The following is a 17,473-nucleotide window of genomic DNA, read 5'->3' on the forward strand; positions in this document are numbered from 1 at the left end:
CACTCTGATTCGTTCATATTATATCCAATCCCGAACGTCTTTGATCCAAACTCCATATCAACAAACTAAATGTTTTTGGCCAATCACAACGCGTTATTCTACAACATCTCCTGCACCGCATTGCCCAGCTCGCCGAAGCAGTCAACCGCCGGAAAGTAGTGCATCTCCATCTCGTGTCGGTCCATGGAGTACTCTCCCACCACTGGTGCTTCAGATGCATTCGATCCGCCAAACAAGCCGCACTGCTTCCGCCGCTCGATGGCGCGGCAGTACAATACCCGCTCGTCGATCAACTGAAAGCACAGGTTTCTCACGTCCTGCAACCCGAGCAGGCCCTTGAAGTACTCGCACATGCGCTGCTCCCCGATCCCGGGCCGCCCCACCACGAGCATGGTAAGTTCACGCTTGACGACTACGAGAAACTGGTCGTTCACTTCGCCGTCCATCTTGAGCCACGGACGCGCCATGACAGGTGCGCCTCGTTGGAACTCGATGGCGTTGGTCGCCGCGTTCTTGGTGAACGGGTAGACAAACCAGGGCTTGGCATGCTCCGTGGCCACATACCGGACGCAGTCGAACGCATGGACATCGCACACGCGATCGTCAGCGACCAATTGATCGAGTTGTTCTTGGAGTTGCTGTCGCCGTCGTCGCGGGGTACTCGTGTGCGGAAACAGCGCCGCCATGAGCTCCGTGACGCTGAGTCCTTTGTCGTGGGTGGCGCCGATAGCTTTCACGAGCGCATGGTCGACCTTGGTGCGGCACCGCTTGACGGACGTGCATGCGGTCGGTTGGTTGTCGTGGGGACATGTCCACTCGACATCCCGCCGTGTGCGTTTTCGACATGTAAACGCTTCCAGGCACTCTGCTTCTTCGCCGACCTTGGTCATGGTGGGCTTGGTGGACAGCACCCAATGCATGTTGAACTCGTCGTACGTCAATCCGTCCGTGAACCGATGCATGTGCCCGATAAACCCGGCGCACTTGTACCTTCGCCCATCGTATCCCTTGGTCATGCCGTTGTACACTTCGTCCTTTGTGCGCTCAAACGCCATCGCAAGGTCCGCCGTGCCGCGGACATGCGCCGCCAAGAGCGTCGCCATAAAGCCCGAGCTCGCGTTCGACGGCATCTGCATCTCCATGCCGTCTTCACGCAACGTCGACATGCCGCCGAGATGTTCCGCGGCGTCCAGGCACATGGTGAGGGGCCATTGGGTAGCATTCAACCTCAAAAAGTCAAACATGGCCAGCGAAAACGAAAAGCCGCGGCGGTGGCCCGTGTCGGCCGGCTTGCTCTTGTTGATCTTGCCCGGCAAGTACAAGTACCGCCACACGAGTTGCATCTCGAGCGTCGAAAACGCTCCAAGGAGATCGTCCGCGACGGCCGCGTCGTAGTCGGCGTCCGGCTGGAGCATCATCTGCACCGCTTTGACGAGGCATCCGTATGCGCGGGCATCCGAGTGGATCACCGCTTCCTCTAGAAACCGCCCCGTGGGGTTCTTGGCGGCGACTTGGGCCATTTCCAGCTCCACAAGGTGCTTCTTCACACTCGGGCGCGGCAGAAACGACTTGACCAGTCGCCGCTTCACTTCGAGGCCAACGTACGGCCGCGTCCGCCCGACCAGCTGCAACGGCCATGCGACTTCGAGCCCGATGGCGTTCCAGTTGATCCGGCCCCGCTTCACCCGACTGTTGACAAACACAGAGTCTTCTTCGGGGAAGAAGCGCAGCTCCGTCGGCATGTCCTTGATTGTCCAATGTTGAACGATCTTGTCCAAGTACGACTCGAGGGCGGCTTGCTCCTGGTCGGGCGTCAAGTCGATCTTTTCCGCTTTCCGTCGGGGCGGCTTGATCCGGAGCGGCAGCTGGCGCCGCATCTTGATCTGCTGGCCACGCCCTTCCACCTTCCACTTTGGGTTTGGGTTGATCAAGTGGGTTGAAAACGCGCGCTTTTTGGGCTTGGCGCGGGTCTTGAGGATGCCGACGCGCTGCCGCTGCAGCGACCCGCTGTCGGTCCACAGTAGCGCCAACGTCGCGTTCACAGACGGCACCAGGTACGGCTTGACATGCATGGGCGGCAGGTCTGGCATCGGCGGGTCCGCCACGCACTCCCACCGTGCGCGCTCGAGGTAAAAGATCTCCAAGAGTCGCCAGAACGCCTCCACGTCGGCCACGCTCTGGAACGAGTGGTGCAGCGGAATCGTCGGCAGCGGGCTAAACCCCATAGGTTTGAGCTCCCCGCGGATCCGCAGCGGCGTCGACGCGCGCTCGTCCACCACCGCCACGTACACGTGCAGGTTGAGCTTGAGCACGCCCCCGTGCACCGTCTGATCGACGACCCGCGACACCATCTCGTCCACGTTGCTACTGTACACGCTTTCGTGCTGCAGCGGCGCCGACGGCAGCTGGGTCACGAGTTTGAAGTCCATCATAATCTCCACGAGCCGCATCGCGCGGTTCTGCTGGTTGCGCTGGAGCATCTTGCCCACGTCACCGAGTTTTTGCCACTGCTCTGGGGCGGGCATGGTGTTGGCCGCATAGATCATTTGCTTGACCAGGGTCTCGTCGGCTTCAGACAGAGGCTCGGGGGTGCCAAAGATCTGGCAATAGTCCTTGACCGAGGTATGCGCCATCACGTCTTGAAACGAAAACTCGACGGGCGCAGGCTCATCGTCGTCTGTGCCACCGCCGCTTTGGGTGGTGGACGGCGGCGGCCACAGCTTGAGGCGCACAAGTGCCCGACAGATGGCCACGTGCAGCAGCCGGACGCGGCAGATCATGCCGTACGCCTGCCCGATCCGTCGGCATTGCCGGTGCTGATCTCGCAGTTTCTGCCGGATACTGTGGAATTCCGTCAAATTGTGCGAATACGACACGATTTTGCCCATACTGCCTCCTTTGCCCCCTCCCTTCTTGTCCGCGGCCGAGTGCATGCGCAGGTGATCTTCGCGGACTATCGAAAACGTCGCGTCCGTCCATTTGGTCGTCGAGTCCATGTCGTCGAGCGGCGAGTACTGGTCCAGGAACCGCCGCAACGTGGCCTGGGACTCTTCTTGCATGACAAACGGCAGCGCCGCGCACCGCACGCGTGTGTGCCCGGCCGTCTTCTTCCACGGCACGTTCACATCGACGTACTCGACTGACTTGGCGTCGATCAACGGCTGCAGGAGCCGCATGATGGTGCGGCCGTCGATGCCGTGGGTGCCGCGCCGGTTCTCGTGGGCACACAGCGTCCGGCGAAGGAGCCCCACCGACACGATCGACAGCGCCTTGATTTGGTCCACCAGGAACGCCTGCCGCTCAAGAAACACGTCGCCCACGAGCGAATGGCCAGAGTTTTTGATTGACTGCCTCAGCGACGAGTACCTCCCAACCCCCACGCCGTTGGACACGAACGGCGCGGCGCCTGGCTGAACCGTGGGCGCGACGCTAAAGTTGTGAATGACCCCGCGGTCACCCATGATCTTTTGCGACGCGATCTTGTGGTGGATGAGCATGTGCTGCATCTTTTTGTACACCCACTTGTTGTCAGGGTTGCCGCAAATGTCTTTGATCTCGGGAATCGAAATCCCTTCAGGGCTCGCCGCCTCCACCAGTCGATACAAGTACTCGGCCGCCCCCATCGTCGTTTGCAGCGGAAACACAAACTCTGTGCCGCCCTTGATCAGCGCCGGCCGGGAGGTCGCGGCGGGGTCGGCGACACGGACACACCATAGCTTCCGGCCCGTGGACCTCTCGCCGCCGCGACACGTGGCCATAAACATGTGCAGGGGAAACGTCTGTGGATGCTTGGACGACTCCATGCAGATGTGGTTCCGGAGAGATTCTTGCTGCCGCTTGTGCAAGTCGAAGCGCTTGGCCACGTCGGCAAACACGGCGGTCTCTTCGTGTCGGAGCTGCATGGACCGCACAAGTTTGTTCACGAGAATGGTCTTGGTGTGGGGTTCGTGTGCGTAGTGGAAGCCCGCAAACCCCATCGTGTGCGGATCAAACTGTGCCGCAAATCGCTTCAAGTGGATGATGTTGAATCGGCGCGGCGGCAATGTCAAGATGCGCTTCTCCACGAGGTTCATATTTACGAGTTCGTCTAAAAAGTAATGCATGCGCTTGATGTCGTCGTCGAAAAGCACACGACTTATGTGGCTCACGGTGATGCCAATGCATCGCGCGCGCCCGATCATCTCGAGCACGTCCAGCAGATGTACGTTGATGTCGACGCCAACTTTGGCATACCCGAGGGCTTGCAGTCGGATATCGTAGTTGGCCACGAGGACGAGCGTCGCGTCAGCCATCGCCATGTCAAACGACATGGATGCTGCGTCGTGGACGGGAATAAGGTCGTGCTGTGGCAGGGTAGTCGAGGCGGCGGCGGCAGACTTCGACGAAGACAATGGGACAGAGGATGGACGAGACACTTGGGATTTGATGTCGACGTTGTGGTCCGAGTCCGAGTCAGACGATGACATCTTCTTTCGTGGAGTTTTCGCCTTCTTCGCCTTGGCCCCTGGTTTTGTGGGGGCCGCCTTGCGCTTCTTGGACATCACCGTAAAGGACGAAGGTAGTAGATCGTCGGTCTCGTCCTTCACATTGATCTGTACGTTGTGTGCTACCTGCACTGGATTCGTCGGCGAACACCCGCGGCGCAGGATTGCCCAAATCGCTGCCTGCATGAGCACGTCGCCACTGGGCTCATACTTCTCGAAGAGACTCCGCACGGAGATCCCGTTGCGTCCTTCAAGGGCGATGTTTTCATACAGCACTTGTAGCACCTTGAAGACGCTCCATCGGGGAGTCATCACCGTTGCCGCCTCGCCATCCGATGTGGTCATCGCAGTTGGCGATCGAATAATCACACTAAATACCGAGCGACTTGGCCACTCTATTTATTTTATTCACTATTTAAGTGTAACTCGTTTCTTCGTTTTTGATTTCAAAATGGTGTCAATATACACTAATTTAAGTCCAGACTAAATCCGAACAACACTATTTCAAACTTTCTGCCGTTTCGCAATAACAGTAAACAATGCTGGCTCCGACGCCGCACCAGCGCCACCATGACAAAGTCGAGAAGCGTCTGCTTGAGAAATTCAGGGTGAGCAATGTCCTCCTGGACTCGGACGAGCATGCCAAGATCAACGAGATGGTGGCACGCGTGGCCAAGCTGGCCGCCGAAGACAACCTGCGCGAAGACGGTACGTATCTACGATACGTCGTCGAGAGTATTGTCCGCACCAACATGTGTAGGGTTCTTCTTTGCAGACGGAGTGTACACTGCATCGAGAATGTACAAGGTGACACCCGGTATGGTGAATCGCTCGTTCGTAGCACACACGAAGCCAGTGTACGGCGTGTATCCATTCAGCGATGGGGTGCATGTCGCTACCATTGGCATGGACAGGTACGTGCAATCTACCTATTCTTCTCAGTGCCTCTTCCCTGCATCTTCATGTAGCATGTTCGTATGGGCTATGGATCAAGCCGACCCCGTCACATCCGTTGGGCGCAGTGCCGTGACTGCCAACCAGTGCCTTACACGTGGCGCCGTCACAGGATCGCGCGTGGCCATCTGCGCAGGTACAACAATACATCGATCATGTGTCGATATGACATACAGTGCGTTGGCAGGATCGGAGCCGTCCACGTGTCGATGGAACGATCAGGCACAAACATTGACTGTTAAGCACCGCGGCACCAGGTTTGGCCATGACGACGTGATCACATGCAGCTGCTTCACGCCGGACGGAAGCATCTTGGTCACTGCATCCATGGACACAACATGCATATTCTGGCAGGCCGACACCATGGCGCTGCTCGGGGTCCTCCATGCCCACCACGGAGGCGTATCGTGGTGTGGCTTTTCACCGGACGGACAGTGCCTGTTCACATGTGGCGCGTTGGATTACTTGACCAAGCGGTGGGCCGTATCCGCTTGGCTTGCCGCCCACGCCGCCGGTGGAACCAACAGCACGACCACACCACCGGTTTTGAGCCAGCAACCAGTACACCAACAACGTCCTCCGTCGGCTAGCGCTGGCGAAATCATCGGTTCTGCATTGACCACCCCCGCGAATCCAACATCATTAGACGAGCCAGCGGCAACATTACACGACCAAAGCTACCACCATGTGACGCCGCCACTGCAACCCTCTCGCTTGCTGGACTGGAGTGCCAGGCAAAAGTACAATCGAGCGCTGGACAGTCTCTTCTCCCCCGACATAACGCTGCAAACCCTCACAGGCGAGCACCACTTGCCGCAGTTTTGTATGAACGACGACTGGAGCCACAATCGCCACACCCAAAACCAACCCGACCTCCTTCTGCCCCCACTATACGAATTCACCTCTTCGGACGACGGAACCATCGGCCTTCGAGAAGCCGCCGACGACCCCGCGGCGCTCACGCAGCTGGAATCGATCGACATTCTGAGCTTGTTGGACCCGACGTCGTCCACAAAGCATCCCCTGTGCCATGACCGCGTGTCCTTCGAAGCCAACGACATCCCCCTCGACGTCATGCCCGTGGTCGTGTTTGAATGCAGAACTACACACGGGGTACGTGGTTCTTATGTGCATATCTCCACGAAACACCAAGAAATCGTCAGTTTATGTAGATGTTTGTCCAGCACACCCACACCATCAACTGGTGCACGATGGGAACCCCAGTTGTTCCACCACCGCCCCAGTCGTCAGCCCATGGCGAGGTAGCCTCCACGGGAACCAACGACATAGTGGTGACAGTTGCCTCGGATAAGTGTATCAAGGTAACAACCAATGTGCGTTCGCCATCTCCGTGTTATGGCCAACTACGGTGGGAAAGCCAGCTAAGCAAGCACATGTAGTTTTGGCATGCCGAGGACGGACGTCACATGCACACCATCCGCCATGCCCACGACCGCGATATCTTGACATGTGCAATGTCCTCGGCCCCGTCTACTTACTTGGCCACAGGAAGCAGCGACAGCTTTGTCAAGATTTGGAACCCATCCACGTTTGAGTGTGTGTACACGTTGAGAGGGCACTTTGATTCGGTCTTGTCGGTGGCGTTCACACCGTCGGGGACGTGCGTCTACTCGGCCGGCCACGACGCCCAAGTGATCAAGTGGCAGGTCATCCCCACAGGTCCGTAGCCTCCGCCTAACGATCATCTTCGTCGAAAGATCATCCTGTTGACGACTTGATATGACTGGTAGAACCCGACATTCCAAAGCAGCCTGTGGTGACGAACGTCGACTGCCATGCGATTGACATTGCGTGGCTCGAACCGTTGGTACAGTCATACCTCCTAAGTCGTGCGCATCACGATCCCCCCCGTGTGCAAAACACAGGGCAATGGAGCCCGCATTGAAAAGTACCAGATCAAAGTCGCCAAAGCCAATGGGCCGTTTGGGATGGCCATGGATGTGTCGGCCGATGACTTGCAGTACTGCATCGATCGTCTCGACCCAGGATGTGTCTATTCGTTTTGTGTGGCTGCTGTGAATCGGGTACGTTCATCGATATGCCTCCTGCTCGTTTATACATGTCACGGGGTTGCCACCATGGGACTACTATAGATTGGGTCCAGCGCGTTTAGCGTCCCCACGACCCCCGTTGAAACCGTGGCTTATCGTACGTCCTCGTTGCATCTCAGGCGCTGCGTCGTTGGTTGTTTTCATTGGCGCGACGGTGGTAGGTCCGTCCAAGGTGAAGAAACCATGCATTTTGTCGGACGTGGACACTCGCAGCGTCATGTTGGAGTGGTTGGTTCCAACGGCGAACGGCGCGGCGATTTCGCATTACCACATTCGATGCATCCCCGAAGATCCGCTAGACATGGAGCCCACCGTGGAGATTCGCGTGTCCGTCGACGAGATTCAAGCCGACACCCGCGCCGCCCACGACGCCATCCAAGCGGGTACATCGCAGCTTATAGTAGATCACGCTCTGGGGCAAAAATACCTGGTATTTGCCCAACACAATCATAAATGGCCATAGAAATCGACCGAAAAGCCAAAATAAGAGAGGACCGCCGCATTGCGGCCCACGCCAAGCGACCCAAGCGCACGGAGAAGAGCGTCGAGCGCAGTGAAAAGCTACGCAAGCAGAGCGACCAACGGAAGGAAAGACTAGCGACCCACAGCTCACTTTCAACAACATTGCTGTCGTCGGCCGCGGCCGACATACCCGTGGTAGATGCTTCCTTTTCGACGTGCAATATATATATGTATTCAATGCTATAGCTCGTGCCCGCGACACTCAAGTTCAAAGTCAGTTGTGTGCACCCAGGCACGATTTATCAATTTGAAATTGCCGCCGAGAATCGGTGCGGAATCCAGTGGACTCCTTTGGATTGTGACACTGATGCAATTGGACGCTAGTTGTGGTATTGGCGACTATAACGTTCCGTCGTCGTACATCAAGACCACGTCGTGCGGTAAGAAAAGGGGGTCGTCTTCTGCCATCATCATCATCTAGTTGTTGTCCAACCATGGCGGTGACGCGTAGCTCCGGACGCGCCCGCCGCCCCGACGATCTCCAACATCACACCGCACACTGTCGACATGACGTGGGAGAAACCGCGGCACAATGGCAGCGACATTGTGCACTACACGCTGGAGTGGGCGCAGGACGGACGCGACGTCGAAAGCGTCGTGGTGCTCACCCGAAGTCTGCCCACGACCGTGCACACTGTCACACAGTTGGCCGCGGGCACGGTATGGCTGTCTCTCCGATCTCTCGACCTGTGTTCCTATTTGTCGTCCGTGTGTGCAGTGGATCCAAGTGCGAGTACAAGCGTCCAACGTGATCGACAAGGTGGTGCTCGAGTCGCCGTTCTCGCCGTGGTCGGGCCGCGTCAAGACACTCCCCAGTGTCCCCGCCGCCCCCGCCAAGCCCGTGCTGGCATCGGCGACGTCGCACACGCTGACTGTTAACTTTGTCGCACCTTGTGACAACGGGTAGGATGCAATCGCCATATCCCTAGTCGTTCCAACACAAATGTGGTGATAGAAAACCCATCCAGCGGTATCATGTGATGCTGTTCATCGAAGACGACTCGTACGGTGTCGTGTCGCAGCGCTTCTGTCAGCAGCTCGTGTGGTCGTTGGACGAATTAACGACAGTGGAAAACGACGGGTTCAAAGCCGAGTTGATCGGCCTCAAAGCCAGCAAGCGCTACGTCGTGGCCATGGCCGCCGAAAACGAGCTCGGAAAAGGCGACTTCAGCCCCGTGAGCCAAGGCGTCCCTACTAAACCTGCCACCGTTCCAAACATGTTGCCAATGGTACAGTGTACTTATATACATTTATAGATATGCAAAAGATAGATATGCAAAGATATACTTCCTTATCACAGCCATGTCACGTGTGGTGGATAGGCTCCCATGGTGTCGAATGTGCATCCAACCAAGGTGGATCTTGCATGGACCGTGCCATCGCACGACGGAGGCAGCGCTGTGACAGCGTACGCCATCGAGTACAGCCTGAACGACGGGCCGTTCGAAAACGAACTCAAGATCCAGCGACTCGACACGACTCTCACGCTGGACTTTCTCAAACCCAAGGCAACATACTCGTTCCGTGTGGCGGGCGTCAATGCCGCTGGTACCGCCACGTACTCGCCACCCACGGACCCAATCACCACGCCCAGTTTGGTGGAGCACACCCTGCGCCACTACTTCCTACATCGACCTCCCCAAGAACATATTGCAGCAACGTCCATCCAGGTAGTTTGGTCTGCTGATGTGGTTGTCCATTCCAGAGATTTATAGATTAAGTGCTCCAAAACTTATATGACTCGACACATGATGTGATTGTTGGTTGTAGAAACGATATCGGTCGTGGAAGCATGCGACAAAGGAAAGCGCGGCGTATGCAATGTACATGCGGCAGTGTCTGGACAACTGGAATGTATTATAATGACAAATATTCAATTGGAATACCGATCGCCAAATCACCAACATGCTCACGACCAAAATTACTTTGGGCATTTGTCCATTTGTTAACTGCAAAATGGTGGAGATACCTTTATAGGCATATCTTGCGATTCAGTACAGCAGAAGGCTGGCTTTACAGCTGACAAGCAGTATGAATTGTTGCCGCGTCGTTAGAGTCTTAAGTACCAGAATTGCCTTTTGGGTACTAGCGTTGACCAATTTTGTTATCATGCAAATATCATTCCATGTACAAACGGCAATATGAAACACATATGTACTGATGCCATCTACTACTGTACTACGCCACTTGTAACACCAACGTCGTCTGCTGTCCGGACGTCGAGTGAGTGCCAAAATCACCAAAGGCATCCCCGTCGCCACTATGGTCGTTGAGTAAGTTCACAGTCAGCAGGCAATCCTCTTTTCGCCGGCGGAACGGGTTCTTTGTCCGCACCGGCATTCTCGGCTTGATGTGGCCTTGCCCTAGCTTTCGACACTCACACAAGCCAGATCCGTCGCCGGCCGTGGACGTGGCCGCGTGGGACGACGTGCTGCTTTCGTCCGCCGCGACCCCCAAGGTCGACACCTTTTCCTGCATCGGTTGATTCGATTCAAGTCGAGTTGCTGCGAGTCGAAGTAGTACGTGGTGGTCGCTGACGACTCGAACGGTTTGTTGTGCTTGGCGTGATGCAAAGACCCGGCATCCATGAGCGCATTGCCGAATCGAATCGCTTCCTCTTTCTCAAACGCATACTTGTGCTCGAAAAAGCACCGGGCCAGCACTTCCCCAGTGAAAACTGGGGGGGTCGTCGTGTACTTAGTTCCCTTTTGGGTTCCCAAGCACGTGATAAATCCGCTCAAGTGATGCGACACTTGACCACACAAGTCCTCCTGCATGTCTTCGAGCACGGCCACGACCATTTTCGCCGACGGACGGAAGATCGGGTCCGAGTTCCAGCAGTTTTCGAGTAAATCTTGTAGCGTTTGGGGGATTTCCGGGTCGATGGGGGGGCGCTGGCCGTTCAGCACCATGCGAAAGATGTTGAGATGGTTTTGGTTGCTGTTGGGGAACTTTTCTCGCCCGGGGTGGAGGATGTCCCACAGGGTGATGGCCAGGCTGTAGATGTCCGCCGTCTCCGTGTACAAAGCCTGGCCTTGCTTGCCATCGATGATCTCGGGGGCCATGTAGTCGACAGTGCCCCGTACTGTCATCGCCCGATTGTCGTTGGCAATGTCTTCAATCGTGAACGCCATGCTGCGAGACTCGCCAAAGTCGGTGAGCTTGACCACGTTGGATGCGTCCAGGAGGAAGTTGGCGGGCTTGATGTCGCGATGGATAAAGGGCGGGGAAAAGCTGTGGAAGTACGCGACTGCTCTGGCGGCATCCAGCATGTAACACAGCTTGGGCCAAAGAGGTTCGGTGTGGTCGTTGTTGAGGGAATTACGCAGCGCATCTTCGAGGCTGCCGCGACACAGTTCGTACACTAGACAAATGGACGGAGGGCAGATGCACATGCCGTGAAATAGCACAATGTTGGGGTGTTTTAGTGCCGTGCAGAGGGCGGCTTCTTGGGAGAACTCCAAGATCGTCGACTCGGAGATCTCCGTCGGAGAGTACACTTTCACCGCCACCTGAGTGGACGAGTGTAACTTGCCGCGGTACACGTTGGCAGACGCCCCCACACCTAGCACTTGCTGGAGCTCCAAGTGGGCGAAATCGATGAGGTCTTTGCGATGCATCTCGAGCAACACATGCAGCCCCTGGGCCGACACGATTTCCTGCATGCCTTGGTTTTCCCGGAAATGTTGCTGAAACTCACACGCACGCTCGCTGAATCCTCGCCAGTGTTCTGTATCCGCCCGTAAGAGCCGCCACACGAAGAAGGGAGCAAACGACGCCCATATCACCGTGCAAAATACCACCATGGCGCTGTCCGTGTAGTTGTGCATCAATATTAGCACCGCATACACGTACGAGCTGGCATAGTACACCAGCGCAAACAAGGCAAACTCCCGCTGGGTACGGACACTGGCCCGCGACACAGGTCGAACCAACATCCAGACAAACCACATCGTGTCGAAGGCTCGAAGAAGACTCGTGACCGCGAAGGACGTTTGCGTCGATGCCGCTGTCACATCAAGGATGCGCACGGAGATGATGGGAATGACAGTGATCGCGGCGGCAATGACCATGGAGCGCACAAGCGCGGGGCGAGACACGCTCTTTTGCAGCAAAAAGGCCGCGACGACGAAGAACGTAAACTGACGACCTTGCGACACTGTCTCTGTGAACCAACTGATGGTGACTGGGGTCACGTAGTCGATGGAGGACGCGGCAAGAAAGTAGCAAAAGTACACGCCCGTAAGTGCCGCAATGACCCAAAAAAGCGGCTCGAAGCTCGGCAAGATCACTTTGCGCCCGGCGTTGGCGTTGCCCTTGTACGCCGTGGACCGATTGCGGCGGAGGTATACGAGCAATGACATGGACAGCCCGAACATGATCCCGTAGCTGACCGTGTACACAATTTGAAGGATCTGGAACTGCTTGAGCCAGTACATATCCGCCATGGATTTGAGCTGCGCTGGTGACAAGGTCGTCATGGCATGAGGAGCGACAGTGGTGACCGTCAACGCGGATCCGTTGAACTCCATGATAGGGAAGTTGCAAAGTGATAGTATCAACTTAGCATTTCCATTTCCATCATTCTTGCAGACAGCCTCGGCTTTCAAAACGTGCTCAGATGGTTGAAACAGTTGGACCGTCGCGAATTGACGTCACTTCAACTTGGCTGGGCCAATGGGATAGCAGAATGAATAGAATTATCGAACGCGCGATCTCCTCGTGGAAATGTCGAAACGTCAAGGCGAGAAATTAGTCATCGCGTTCGAGATTACACACCAGACATGTGTAAAAGCAAAGGGCGACATAGCCAAACGACGTAGCCAAGCAGTACGAGGAGAAGGGTCAAGTACAGTACAGTATTAATACCAGTCGCGGAAATGACCTTTCGTGTGGCCAGTGTGTGGGGCAAACTCACCTACTACTAAACGGACATATCCAGGTTGGCTTTGCTGCAAAGCTGTCACATCACATAATTGTTACGATAGTCATCTTTTCGAAAGGAAAGCCTCGACGGATGTCGACACACGAATGTGTTCCTGTCAGCACAACTTGTATGTATTTTTCGCTAAAATTTGGACTAACCGAGAATATACAAATTGGAAGATAATACAAATTTTGACTGGGCCAAACTATACCAATCGATGATTGGTTGCAATTTCTCCTTAGTGCACTTTGATTGGATAGGACAAGAGTGCCACACCAGAGCATACTTCTACAGCCTGCGACAAAGTGCAAAGTGCTGCGGTTTTACGTCCTTCAAGTCAGAACGTATCAGGTTAATGAATCCAACATGCAAATCTTGTTACACCTTGAAGCTGCTTAACTTAGTGCCAATTGAGGGGGCCCCCAATTGGACAACTCGTGTTACCAACGACTGGGGCTCGCGGGCATATATACCGACGACTTGGGGCTGGCCGACGGGGTCGACACGTTAAGCAAACCCTCCGCATTCAAGTCGTAGCGCTCCGTCGTGTGCGAGTGTTCTTCATGGACCGACCGGCTGGCTTCTTGGACAAGATGCTGGTGGTCCGGCTCACGCTTGCGACCGCCAAACCAGCGCTTGAGGTAGTTTTCGTCCACGTTTTTCCACGTCTGTTCAAACTTGTGCGTGAGGCTGACGGTCACCACGCCCTCCATGGGCATCGCAGGGGCGATGGACGCGCCGCCTTCGCTGTCATCCGACGCGGCGGAGGCGGCGACGCAGCAGTCGTCGGCGCCCCCGTCCTCGGGCTTGGGGTGGCGGCGGCGCACCGCTGGGTTCACCAAGTCCCCGTGGGCCAACGAATGGATAAAGCTGAGCCGGGGTTCCGACACCGCCTTGGGGCTATCCGGCGCGGGGACTTCCACCGACCCCTTCGCAATGTACGCGAGAAGCGGCCCTGTGAGCCCGCCGATGATGAGAGTCGTGAACACAACAATCATGAGGGTGGTCGACACGATGAGGGGGCGGTGGCTGTCGCCCGAGCTGTCAATGTGGGACCACGTCTTGACCAGGGCAAACGAGATGGCGCCGCGCAGGCCGGCAAACCAAATGACGAGCATGGACGTGGCGCTGATGCGATCTTCCTTGCGGCGCCAGTAGTTGCATACCGCCAGGAGCGGCACGATGTTGAGGAATCGACTGATGAGCAACAGCGCGAGCGTAAACCCCATGAAGCCCCAGTCCAGGTTGCCCATCGTGATGCCGTCGTCGGTCTTGCTGGTGAAGATGAAGACGAGTGATGTGCCCATGAACACAAACACGAGCGACTCGCACACGAATGCCATCGTGTGCAGAAGGTGGCGGAACGTCTGCTGCGCGGGGAGGCTGAGTGTGTGGAAGTGGTAATGCGACGTCATCATGCCCGAGAAGAACAGCGACACGATGCCGCTGAGTTTGAGGGACTCGCCCGAAAAGTACGCTAGCAGGCTGAAGATGATGCAGAGCGAGATCTCGTACGCAGGGAACAGGTGCAGCCGCGAAAAGTAGGTCGAATTCATCAGGAACGCGCCAAACAACGTGATGACCACGCTCACGAGAAGCGATCCCACGAGCATGAGCATGGTCTGCCCCACCACGGAGGTCAGCCCCGACATGGAGAACTCGGCTGCGCTGTCCCATTTGTTAAGCGTCATGTAGAGTGCAATTACCACTGCGTCATTGAGTACGCTTTCGCCAAACACGATGTTGAACAGTTGCGTAGGCGCGTTGAGCTTCTCAAAGCAAGCCAAGGTCGCGACGGGGTCGACTGCGCTGATGAGCGCGCCGAACAGGAACGATTCAATCCACGACAATGGGGTGATCCAACCGTAGATACCGCCGACGTAGATGGCGCCGCCTGTCACGCACGTCGCGATCATCGTGCCGAGAACCGCCGTGGACATGATGGCGCCAAAGTTGGAAAAGAAATGAATCTTCTTCACGGAGAACCCCGCTTCGTAGATGATGGGCGGCAGCAGGACATGAAAGAACACGTCGTTGTCAAAGTTGAAATGTTCCATGAGGCTGTAGCTCTCGGCCACGACGATGATCGAGCCGACAGTGACACCAAAGAGAAGAGCGATGCCGCTTTGGGAGATCCATGTGAGTGAGCTGCCTTCGAGGAAGAAGGACCCGATCACGAGGACCAACAGCATGCACAGGAGCAGCACCTCCATCCCAACCTCGTCTGTTGAATGGAGAGAATTTCAAATTGAAACACTGACGAGACTGTACAATCAATACCATACTAGTAATATTTAAATCCCACATACAAAACGTAAATCATAAAATTCGAAATTCGAACGAAATTTCCTTTTGATGATAGATCATGTGGTAAAATTGTTATCCTTATTGGGTGCAAAGCACTGCCTTGAAACTGAACGCCACCTTGCCACAGAGCCTACCCGAGCTAGCTTGGATCCAGTGCATGATGCGCTAGGCCGAGTGAAAGGATCGTTGGGGCTACCCACCTCGGAATCGACACAATGCTGTAGGAATTCCTGAAGCATCCAAGTTTTGGATAAACCCTTGACCATTTTCAGTTAGGTGCTTTCACCATCTGAAAAATCGGATGATAACGTTACCGGATATTTCCCCGGATAATATTCTTGGTTTTCGTCTTGGCTTTTTCTCCGAATTCGCGGTGAATCAATTGACATATGGGCAAAACCCAGTAATTCCCTGAGTGAGCCAAAGAATCATGTCACTGGTTATTTTTATGTGTGATAGTCAAATGTGTCGTAAACCAAAACAACTCATAGTAAACGTTATCATTATACTAGTACAGTACTATTAATATTAATAGTTACTGTATTTACAGTTAGTAGCTATGGGTTAAGTGCGTTTCAGCGTTTACAGTTAGCGATAGCTACCCACTGTGGATGCAACTTCACCCCGAAAAACGCAATATCAGGCGTCCGGTGGTTTCTAGGTTTACATGGCTACACTCGGTTGCCGGTAAAACCCGGCCAGTGCAACTTTTTCCCATGACTTGAAAATACTATGTTCAGTGGTATGGCGCACAATCAAAATACAATGAAAATCACTTCGTGCAACTCCGTGAAGACGACATGTATTGGCTAAAACTAAAGTCAGTGAGTCCGGATAATGCGCGTATAACACGCGTCGCAATACCGGATAACACTCGTCGCAAAAGTAACAAATATTCGAGTATCCGCAACAATCTCACATAATACATGACCATCAAATTGTTATGAATTAAATCTCAAGTACTGATGGGATCGCTTTATCAAAGGCTTTCACAATCGTGTCTGTCGAAATACGATCCCAGACCTTAATCGTCCATCCACGCGCTCTCCTGGACGGCATAAACGTGTCCAGGAGGGTACGTCGGCAGCTCGCTCGTGTCGATTGTGCCACCTGGCTTGCCCTTGACGATGAAAAGGATAGGTAGCTTAACACATAAACATGCGCGACGGAAATGTCATACCGTCCGCTCGAATCATCATCACCGCTGTCAATCGCTCGGAATATTTGGTGGTCTTCTTGCATTTGCTGGAATTGCCAATTTCGACCAACGTCATTCCAGGGGGCATGTCAAAGTAGACGCCCGTCTCGTCGACGTCCAGAATTTGGCTGCGAGGGTAGTGACTATACGTCGACCAAAAGTGGAAGGGGTTTCCCATCCAAACGTCGTCCAGGACCTTTTGGTTGACCTTGCTGGCACAGGGGACACGGTGGCGGAAGCGGTGTCGGTCGGCAAAGCGATGCATGAGACTTCGGAACGACTGATACGCCACCGCTTCGTTCTTCTTGGACGCCAGGTACTGCACGAGCCACTCTTTGTGATTCGTATTCACCCAGCGCATGAGGTGAAACACCCGTAGGTGCTCTTCGTTTGGCTCGCATGTAGGCCAAGAGGTCGTCCTTGAACGGCAACAGCTCACGGCGCCCCTGACCGCCCAAGGTCGCATGCCTGCTGTGGCGTTTGCTTGCCATGATGGCTGACTCTCGTGAACGCCAGTCTTGCCATGTGTCACGGGAGATCTTGTTGTCACGGCAGAACTGGCGTTCACTGGTGCCATTTGATGCGCGGAACCTGGCCAGGAGCTGTTTGTGCTGGCCATTTGTGTATCGCGTCTGTTTTCCCTTCATTGCGCTCATTTGGAAATGCGTGCTGGACTTGCTGACAGATTTGAAAAGCGTCATTTGTAGATTTGAATCGAGCCAATTAGAGGCAAGCGACTTTGTGATTGGTTATCGAATATTCCCATGAAGTTATCCAATCAAAACACAGAATCATACATCCCTACTTTTGGTTATTTATTTAAATTTTGGAGAGTTGCCCTGGCCGGGTTTTACCAGCAACCACTGTACTGGTTCTTTGCACCAGTGGAAATGACTATGTAAGCAAGTGTGGAAATATTGCTCTCACTGTACTCGGCAAAACCCCATAAAAAGTCACGGATTCTTCGATTCCATCATATTTGTATTATTTTTGCCAAAATGAAATTATT

At 54.9% G+C, this 17,473-nt stretch overlaps 6 protein-coding genes across 7 annotated transcripts; 1 reads left to right on the plus strand and 5 right to left on the minus strand.

Moving 5' to 3' along the window:
- Positions 1-3: 3 nt before the first annotated feature.
- On the minus strand, positions 4-4,843 carry H257_12122 (hypothetical protein). Its single transcript, XM_009839235.1, has one exon. The coding sequence runs from the start codon at positions 4,827-4,829 to the stop codon at positions 99-101; it is 4,731 nt and encodes a 1,576-aa protein (XP_009837537.1). The 5' UTR covers positions 4,830-4,843; the 3' UTR covers positions 4-98.
- A 163-nt stretch (positions 4,844-5,006) lies between these two features.
- On the plus strand, positions 5,007-9,945 carry H257_12123. 2 transcript variants are annotated; one of them, XM_009839236.1, is made up of 18 exons: positions 5,007-5,192; positions 5,245-5,398; positions 5,453-5,574; positions 5,626-6,551; positions 6,611-6,760; positions 6,839-7,118; positions 7,190-7,266; positions 7,325-7,483; positions 7,553-7,607; positions 7,672-7,893; positions 7,974-8,167; positions 8,219-8,301; positions 8,357-8,412; positions 8,484-8,692; positions 8,751-8,935; positions 8,988-9,261; positions 9,355-9,702; positions 9,803-9,945. In XM_009839236.1, exons 1-18 carry the CDS (start codon positions 5,024-5,026, stop codon positions 9,893-9,895), a joined length of 3,756 nt encoding a protein of 1,251 aa, XP_009837538.1. In that variant the 5' UTR covers positions 5,007-5,023; the 3' UTR covers positions 9,896-9,945. The 2 variants fall into 2 exon arrangements, with proteins under 2 accessions (XP_009837538.1, XP_009837539.1); XM_009839237.1 differs by lacking the exons at positions 8,484-8,692; positions 8,751-8,935; positions 8,988-9,261; positions 9,355-9,702; positions 9,803-9,945 and having other exon boundaries at positions 8,357-8,467.
- Positions 9,946-10,210: 265 nt separating this feature from the next.
- H257_12124 (hypothetical protein) lies at positions 10,211-10,372 on the minus strand (the record flags this gene model as incomplete). Its single annotated transcript, XM_009839238.1, has 1 exon — positions 10,211-10,372. One exon carries the CDS (start codon positions 10,370-10,372, stop codon positions 10,211-10,213), a length of 162 nt encoding a protein of 53 aa, XP_009837540.1.
- Positions 10,373-10,395: 23 nt separating this feature from the next.
- Positions 10,396-12,564, minus strand: H257_12125 (TKL protein kinase; the record flags this gene model as incomplete). The annotated part of the gene is made up of 1 exon (XM_009839239.1): positions 10,396-12,564. The coding sequence occupies one exon, from the start codon at positions 12,562-12,564 to the stop codon at positions 10,396-10,398; it is 2,169 nt and encodes a 722-aa protein (XP_009837541.1).
- A 741-nt stretch (positions 12,565-13,305) lies between these two features.
- On the minus strand, positions 13,306-15,196 carry H257_12126 (sodium/hydrogen exchanger 3). Its single transcript, XM_009839240.1, has one exon. It carries the CDS (start codon positions 15,170-15,172, stop codon positions 13,400-13,402), a length of 1,773 nt encoding a protein of 590 aa, XP_009837542.1. The 5' UTR covers positions 15,173-15,196; the 3' UTR covers positions 13,306-13,399.
- A 1,094-nt stretch (positions 15,197-16,290) lies between these two features.
- Positions 16,291-17,041, minus strand: H257_12127 (hypothetical protein; the record flags this gene model as incomplete). The annotated part of the gene is made up of 2 exons (XM_009839241.1): positions 16,291-16,376; positions 16,447-17,041. The coding sequence occupies 2 exons, from the start codon at positions 17,039-17,041 to the stop codon at positions 16,291-16,293; spliced, it is 681 nt and encodes a 226-aa protein (XP_009837543.1).
- Between the last annotated feature and the right edge of the window lie 432 nt (positions 17,042-17,473).

This window comes from Aphanomyces astaci (genome assembly GCF_000520075.1).
Source record: "Aphanomyces astaci strain APO3 unplaced genomic scaffold supercont1.39, whole genome shotgun sequence".
Classification (NCBI taxonomy): Eukaryota; Oomycota; class Saprolegniomycetes; order Saprolegniales; family Verrucalvaceae; genus Aphanomyces; species Aphanomyces astaci.

Coding starts and splice junctions, on each gene's coding strand:
- H257_12122 (XM_009839235.1), bottom strand. CDS start 4,829: ATGACCACATCGGATGGCGAGGCGGCAACGGTGATGACTCCCCGATGG.
- H257_12123 (XM_009839236.1), top strand. CDS start 5,024: ATGCTGGCTCCGACGCCGCACCAGCGCCACCATGACAAAGTCGAGAAG. Junction 7,267..7,324: donor TTGCGTGGCTCGAACCGTTG/GTACAGTCATAC, acceptor TGCAAAACACAG/GGCAATGGAGCCCGCATTGA. Junction 9,262..9,354: donor TTCCAAACATGTTGCCAATG/GTACAGTGTACT, acceptor TGTGGTGGATAG/GCTCCCATGGTGTCGAATGT.
- H257_12126 (XM_009839240.1), bottom strand. CDS start 15,172: ATGGAGGTGCTGCTCCTGTGCATGCTGTTGGTCCTCGTGATCGGGTCC.